The sequence below is a fragment of the Trichoplax adhaerens genome, genomic scaffold, assembly GCF_000150275.1.
Source record: "Trichoplax adhaerens TRIADscaffold_1 genomic scaffold, whole genome shotgun sequence".
NCBI lineage: Eukaryota > Metazoa > Placozoa > Uniplacotomia > Trichoplacea > Trichoplacidae > Trichoplax > Trichoplax adhaerens.
This window is the reverse complement of record NW_002060943.1, coordinates 2,591,557-2,599,231: the sequence shown is the minus strand read 5'-3', so window position 1 is coordinate 2,599,231 and position 7,675 is coordinate 2,591,557. Positions and strand designations below refer to the sequence as shown.

The 7,675-nt window shown below is 31.6% G+C and overlaps 1 protein-coding gene across 1 annotated transcript; it reads left to right on the top strand.

Annotated features, from left to right (window-relative positions):
* Positions 1–1,117: 1,117 nt before the first annotated feature.
* TRIADDRAFT_51537 (uncharacterized protein) lies at positions 1,118–6,721 on the top strand (the record flags this gene model as incomplete). The annotated part of the gene is made up of 16 exons (XM_002108495.1): positions 1,118–1,146; positions 2,676–2,739; positions 3,195–3,232; positions 3,433–3,556; positions 3,810–3,900; positions 3,996–4,406; positions 4,500–4,591; positions 4,691–4,738; positions 4,849–4,910; positions 5,053–5,110; positions 5,208–5,315; positions 5,391–5,504; positions 5,581–5,604; positions 5,683–5,727; positions 6,020–6,259; positions 6,422–6,721. 16 exons carry the CDS (start codon positions 1,118–1,120, stop codon positions 6,719–6,721), a joined length of 1,848 nt encoding a protein of 615 aa, XP_002108531.1.
* Between the last annotated feature and the right edge of the window lie 954 nt (positions 6,722–7,675).

The following is a 7,675-nucleotide window of genomic DNA, read 5'->3' as shown; positions in this document are numbered from 1 at the left end:
TTTACATTCATCTCTGACTTCCAATATGGATTTGATGATGGCGATTCAAGACGCATCCATGGACTGGTTTAGCCCAGCCTTATTTAAAATAAAATTGGCAAAGATGATAATGATGCTGGTAATTAAAGAATCAATTCGCCTACGTCCAATCGATTAAATGTGAAAATTTCTCATTCGTCTCCCTTACACATGCCTACCTAGACGGCATTCTAGTGTTGTGTGTATATATATTCTGAATAGCACAAAAAAGCACATCGGTAATACTGTCTTGCACTGACTTGGAACATTGCAAGTTTGCCAACTTTAATGAAAGATACCCCCACCAAAAATGATATTCCGATCTATTCCCATCCAAGTGTCCACTCTTAGCCAATACGATCATCATCATCGAGTCGTTACTGATTGCACTAGAATGATCCGTGTCATTTCCATCTTCATGATATGGCACAGTAAAAGAATAAAATCGCTCTTAATGGTCAAATTGGGCATAAAGATGTACAGCTGCTAGCCATATTTAAAGCCGGTCCATACATACTCTAACCGCATTGAAAACTTTTTGCACTAGTTCTCTCCTGTTACAAAATAGAACGCATTCAGTTGAAATGTTCTTCTTATTAGTCTACTCTTTCTTTTCTTGCTAGGGCAGTTTTTTTTTTATTAATAATACCTTCAAACTCGTCCACGCTATCGAACATTTTTCACCCCACTTTGTTCATTGCTATCATGCCAATGCTGAACGGTATTCTATCACCTGACATTTTTCTTATATTTCCTCCATCCTTTCATGTAACTATCGAATACTCTCGTAAAATCAATTGCCAACAATTTCTGAACATACGTTATACTACATAGGATTATCGTAACACACTCATTTTGTCTAAACTAGTTCGAAATCATGTTGACGTATGCCAGAGCTAGGTGCAATTAGAGAAACGTCGATGAACTATCTCTACTCGTAGTTCATTATAATGGATTACTGCCGTTCTAGTTGACCGAGTTATGTTTTTTGCACCATTTGACGTGTAAAATATACTCGTATGCTACTATTTGAACTATTAAAAGGGATAAACATTCAATCCATATTTTATTCATTTTGATAGCCAAATTAGCCAGAGAAATGGTGAAAATGAAGCTACACAAGCGCAGGTTGGTTCTTAAACTAATCAGCTAAATGTGTAATCATGTTACTAACAATCATTTTATAGTAATTAATAACACGGTGATATACTCTAATGAAATGATCGATTGGTAGACGTAGACTTTTACAAGTTTACAATGAGTAAAGAATATCTTTCAGCGATTGTAACTGTTTTGTAATCAAAGTGCGAACGAGAAGCGATGAAAATGATCTTATGATGATAATCTCGTCATATACAGTAATGCAATTTGTAGAAATAAGAACGACTTTAATTTGTTTTGTCTATTTTACGTATAGCATGAATAAATTATAAATCATTTGAAAATTTGTCATGACAACACAAACCAATCATTAAAATAAATCATGTTATGTCGATGTCGATTGGGCTAGGAACTTTTAAAGTCCCTGCTTGGGCCTTAATCACCGTTAGTTGTCCAGTTGCTTTCGATATTTTGTTATTTACTTTCTATCATTAGCCTAAAAATTTATTGTAAGGTAAAAAATGGAATGATCTAACTCAATCTTTAAAACTTGCAATGGACTTCCTTTAACATCTTTTTCCTTGAAATCATCAGCCCTTGTTGATTTCAATATTACATTGATCGCTAAAATAGTAACCTACCATAGTAATGATGTCATGGTTGCGTTAAGTTGTAGCTGAAAACTCTCTAAATTTTGGTACATAAATATTTTATTCTTGTTTCAATTTAACTATCATCGTATATATATATGTGCAGTATCAATGGTGTAGTTTACTCTATCAACATCCATAAATAGGCTATACCATTATGCATAAATCACTATCACTCTTATTGAGTGAAAATATTGCGGTAATAAACAAAAAAGGAAATAAGTATGATCAAAGTTTTACTGAATAAAGAATTATCAATGTTCTTGTATATACCTTTTCAACCAACATTTTGAATCTCCATACTCATTTAGTCGCCTATACAATATGGTTTAATTGCTTTTTCAACGCTGCATAATTCACCGGAAAGCACAATTTTAAGCTGGAAACCACCGACCAATAATCTGAACGTCTGTAAGCAATGGCTTGACTCTCTAAGGTGCTTGCAAAATCTCATTTTTTGATGTTCATGATGTTATATCTTTCCAATGTTTTAGCCTTGATTATGTACAATCCTTCATATAATGCTTCAATGTGTCTCGCTGATACACGTGCGATACACTTTTCACTCCATTTAATGCTTTGAATTCACCGTAATAACTATTTAAAAATAGAGGGAAATATTTATGAAAGATTAAAATTATCATGTTCAAATCATAAGTGTAACTAACGATCAGAAATAGCTGCCAATCTCAATCAGTGATATGTAATATTTTTGAACTCATTCATAAGTTATAACGGAGTAATATTTCTTTATAATCTTATTACACCTGTTGTTGACATGAATACCTTTTCAATGTTATGAAAGTAAAAACAAATTGCATGACTCGAAAGAGTTACTTTAATTGTCCTTATGAATGCTTGAGTGTTTTTCAATTAATTCTTTTCATTTTTCGGGTTGTTATTTAGATTTAATGGTGGCGGTGTTGAAGAGTACAGTGCGATTGAGGATGGATTGGGTGTTGCTTTACAGGTGATCTAAAGCATTGTTAATAAAATAGGATAAAATCTAATTCTGTACTACTAAACCAAAGTAGAAACTGCGTACTAATAAATGCAAACTAGGTCTACATTTAATCTATTCGAAAATTAACATAATACTACTATGCAGTCAATTGACAATATATTGTATAATCAACCTGATAATATATAGCTAATATCTTTTAGATCAAATAGTTTGCTAATCAGGATGAGTACTTTATTATTCTCTTCTTGTGCCATCATATCTCGCTCATGCTTTTCTACTAACGACAACGATGACACTATTACTTCATATACACCGAACTAAAGAAACTTTGCTTTGGATAGTAATTAATCTATAGTATATTAATAGTTCTAAATATCGGGAAAAATTTTCAATCTCTTTTGTTACAATCTCAATTGGTTATCATAAATTGAAATTATCAACTTTCTATGAATGATTTTTAGTGTTTTGACGATATGCAAGCTAAATATCATAAAGAAAAGTAAGTTTCCTCTACTCACTTTCTGATATTTCACATTATTATAATATAATTGATTGCAGTCAACTTTTTACACTATAACATCAGCACTATAAAGGATATAGCATATTAGGCATATAGATGCTATATCAGTGGCCATTTGAAGGCTAGAATGCCTTTGTATTCAAGATACCAATTGCAGTATTATTTCTATGTTATTTTAGTGGCGCTATTCGTGATAAATTCTGTATCTTGGTCTGCAATTCTTCGCCATGTGGTATTCCGAGTTCGGCTTGTTATCAATATTGCGGATACAGTTGTGAAAGAATAGCTGAGTTAATTGGATCTGTAAGTATATTAATCTCACATTTTTATTACGTTGATCAAAAAATTGTTTTACTTATATGCGATAAACAATATGGTTGCTCTTCTAGCGCAAAGTCAACTTATCTGTAATATCGCCAAGACGAATCTCTGCATTGTGCAAACTTTACGATAAGGTATCATTAAAATCGAAAATAATAATTTTTAAGTTCTAGTTATAATAGGTATTATTTATTGATTGATTTATTAATAAACTACGTTTCAATAATAATAATAGAGTATTATCGAGGATTTGCACGTTATGCCATCACAGGATTATGCAACAAGTCCTCATCATTTAGTCTTATTAAAAGGCTTCAAGCTAGCAAGTAATTGTTATTCATTCTAAATTCATATATCATAACGCTATTTTTCCGTTAACAAACTACTACATAATAATCAACTTGACATTCATATATCAAAGCGAAAGAACGTTCTGAACCAAAGACCACTGTTGAACCTAAACCTCAACCTGTCGTCACTAATGGTACCAAGGAACATCGAACTGTTAATGATGCCACCGCCAATACCAGAAATTTTATCCCTCCGAGTACAAGTATTAATTCACCTCCAAAAAATACTCCAGTTGTTGTCACAGCTGCTTCAGAAACGATAATGCCCCCTGTACGTCCATCTGTAACTAATGCAGTTCCTATGGTTGCACCAGTTTCACTTGTAACACCACCGCAAACTGCATTTAATCCAACTCCTCGTGATATCCCACCAGTCAAGGTTGCAAATAGGGATAAGCCTAACAGCAATGAAGCGATACCAGAAATTAGAAAAGACAACACTTCTAGATCATACCCACATACTAACCCGTCTACTACAAAGGGTATATAGTACATTAGATAACAAAAATTGATTAACATGGTACTTAGGTTAATGTGTTGCGTAATGCATTATTCTATATTTATCCATTATTTAGCGAGTCTCGAAATTACTAACCGATTTCCTAATACTAATCCAACTGTACCACCAAATGTTAGACATCCGCAACCGAATGTTAACGTCCAACGGGTAATATGAAATAATTATTTTGATCTTATATATCAATCCCTTGTGAATATTTGTTTAAAATGTCATATTATAACTTCAATTTTAATGTTTTTATAATAGCATTTAATATGGTCCGGTCTATTATCTTGGGAAAGACACAATAATAAGGTTTATTTAGGACATTGATTAGTCCATAATGTATTATGAAAGATATATATTTTACTATATAATTTTACAATCAATAATTATGAACCAACATAACCTTTTCCTTAAAATAGGTTGATCGAAGATCGGGAGAAACACTTAGTGTTAATGGTTATGCGTATTCCAATGAAAATATGTAAATACAGAATAGATTAAAAAAGAAATTTAGTTAATAAATACTATTCTAGCCGACGTGAATATATAAGAATTACTGCAACCCGTAATATCCTTGTCAAGTAAACCTCTAAATAGTAGAAATTATATCACTTAACTTGCAGACGTGGCGAAGATTGGCCTAGGCAACTAATATTACGTTTCGTTCCTGGTAATCTTCTGGTAAGCAATGTAAAATTGAGTTACATCCTACAACGGTAAATTGCCTGATAATTGAAGTTGTGAATAAAAGTATAATGGATATTTTTACAATTTATAGGCGGAAATGATGCCTCTTTTGCGCAAATCAATTCAAATCTTATTTCACATATCTATGACCGATAACAATACAAAAAACTTAATTCAAACTCTTACGCAGAATAAAGTTGTAAGTATAAAAAATTTTAGTATGGTATTTATAGTGTGACTATTGTTGTAATCTATACAACTTGATATCCTCTAGGTGGCTTTTATCTCATTTCAAGGCATATCGTTGAATCCAGAAGAAAAATTACGTCTGTTAATCCTGACTTATAATCCTAAAAAGAACTTTACAGGATATATTCCTCGTGATCAGGTTACTAAAGCTAGCCTTGTTATGTATTTATTTTATGATTCGTAAATTTGACAATTCTATATTTCCCTTTGAATAGATGGACTTTGTTCAAAAATTTCAGGTAATAAAACATCATTATGTAGGAAATGATAAAATTTTGGTTATAATTATTTTGTGATAATAATCATACTGTTTACAGGTTGTCATGAAAAAATCAAGAGAAACCCAAAAACAAAAACAGCAGGTATATTCTTCATCCATTAATTAATTATACTACCATGCTAATAATACTATTGAACAGATATATTTTTCCGATCGTACTATAGTTAATGGATATGACATCAGCGATTATTGCATTTTGAGAATTACCAATGAGCATAACAGATGATAATTGTTCTCGTAATATTCCGTTATGTAAAACATACTTTACTATCGCACTAGTATTTTTGTAGTTATTTCAACATGTATATTTAGAAAAATATGATCTGTACTTATCTATTAATGTATACTAATAAAAATTATATTTTTATCAATAGATGCAATCAGGTGGTTATCCTCCACATTCTGTAGGACAGCCTCAAATGTACGTTAACCAACAACAACAACAACCACAACCGCAACAATCGCTGTTGCAAAGTCATTCCATGAAGACTCCTGTAGGAGCACAACAGTTGTCAAGTTTAAGTACCTCACAATCGGGTCCGATTACAAGCACTAAGAATAGTATGGTTAATATGACGAGATCATCTAACTTCGAACTTGGAGCTAATTCCTTAGTAAGTCTTTAATTACTTGCACTCGATCTTTTTTACAATATGATTATTTCTATATTACCTATGACTAGAGTAGATTGACTTTAACCTATTCTAAACAAATTTTATAATAATGGCTGACAATCTATTTTACAACAACAACCAGATGTACTATCTCGTTTCCAGCATTTAAATCAACAACGACAAGGAAATACAATGCAACAACAACAGCAATCACAAGTTAGAAATTTTCTGAATCAACAGCAACAATCTAATGTTACACAGCCACCACAGCAGCAACTGCTTAATCAACAACAACAGCAACAACAACAACAACAACAGCGTCAATCAATGTCTCATCAGCATAACTGGGCATTACAGCAACGTTTGCAACGAATGCAGTCTGCCCAAAATCAATCACAACAATTAGCAAATACTTTGAACTCAGCACAAAATAGAGCGCCTTCAGAGGATTGGTATCCTTAGGTAGAATTTGATGGGATAGTAGGTATAAAAAGAATGTAATTTCAATTTTACTTGAAAGTAATCTTTAATTTATAGTCCACGATGGCATATTTTAAAGCACGATCTATTGTACCATTATTGGATACATACTTTTATAGTGTTTTAAGTATTTCGGTATTGTATTTCTTCGATAAGACGGAGATCGTCTACGACAATAACTTGTAAATTTTGTTGAAATTTGGATCCTTGATTTAGAACTACATGCTATTCCTCTTGGTATATTGTTTATGTATATTTTATGTGTGCATCAATTTATGATTGTTACAGTACAAGTAAATACATTAAAAAGAACAATCATGACACATCATTTAATATCCTGTTATCAATAATCTTATTCATGCACAATTTGTTTTGACGATATTTCTTTAATTATGTTGTTATTTTCTCAATATTCCTATCTGTACCTGCTTATCGTTATGATTATCCTATATCGCATCTTCTACTGGCTTATTTGGGTTATTAATGCCTTCGATTCAAATTCTATATGAAATATGTGACGATCATATAAATAATTGATAGTTAATCTTGACTTTCTAAGTAAGAAGACTTGTCTATGATAGGAAAGATTTATTCATAAACTGAAGCCTAATGTTCAAAAAGTAGAACGTAACGTATATGTTGGCAATTTTACTTCATTCGCCGACTTAATATTATATTTTTTAGTAACTTTCAATTTTTTTCCGTAGTGATGTGTCCATAATTCTAATATTGAATTAGGCTAGTGAATTCTTTCCCGATCCTATTATGAATATCTGTAAATTGATAGTCTTAGTTTTTATTGAATTAATACGGACAATTACACTTTAAATCAATCATGTAATTATAGCGTATGCAATATTGTTGCAAGCGAATCTTATGATATAAATTTCTGCTCCTTTAGGTTATAAAATTTTTACACCCTAAAATATTGATACC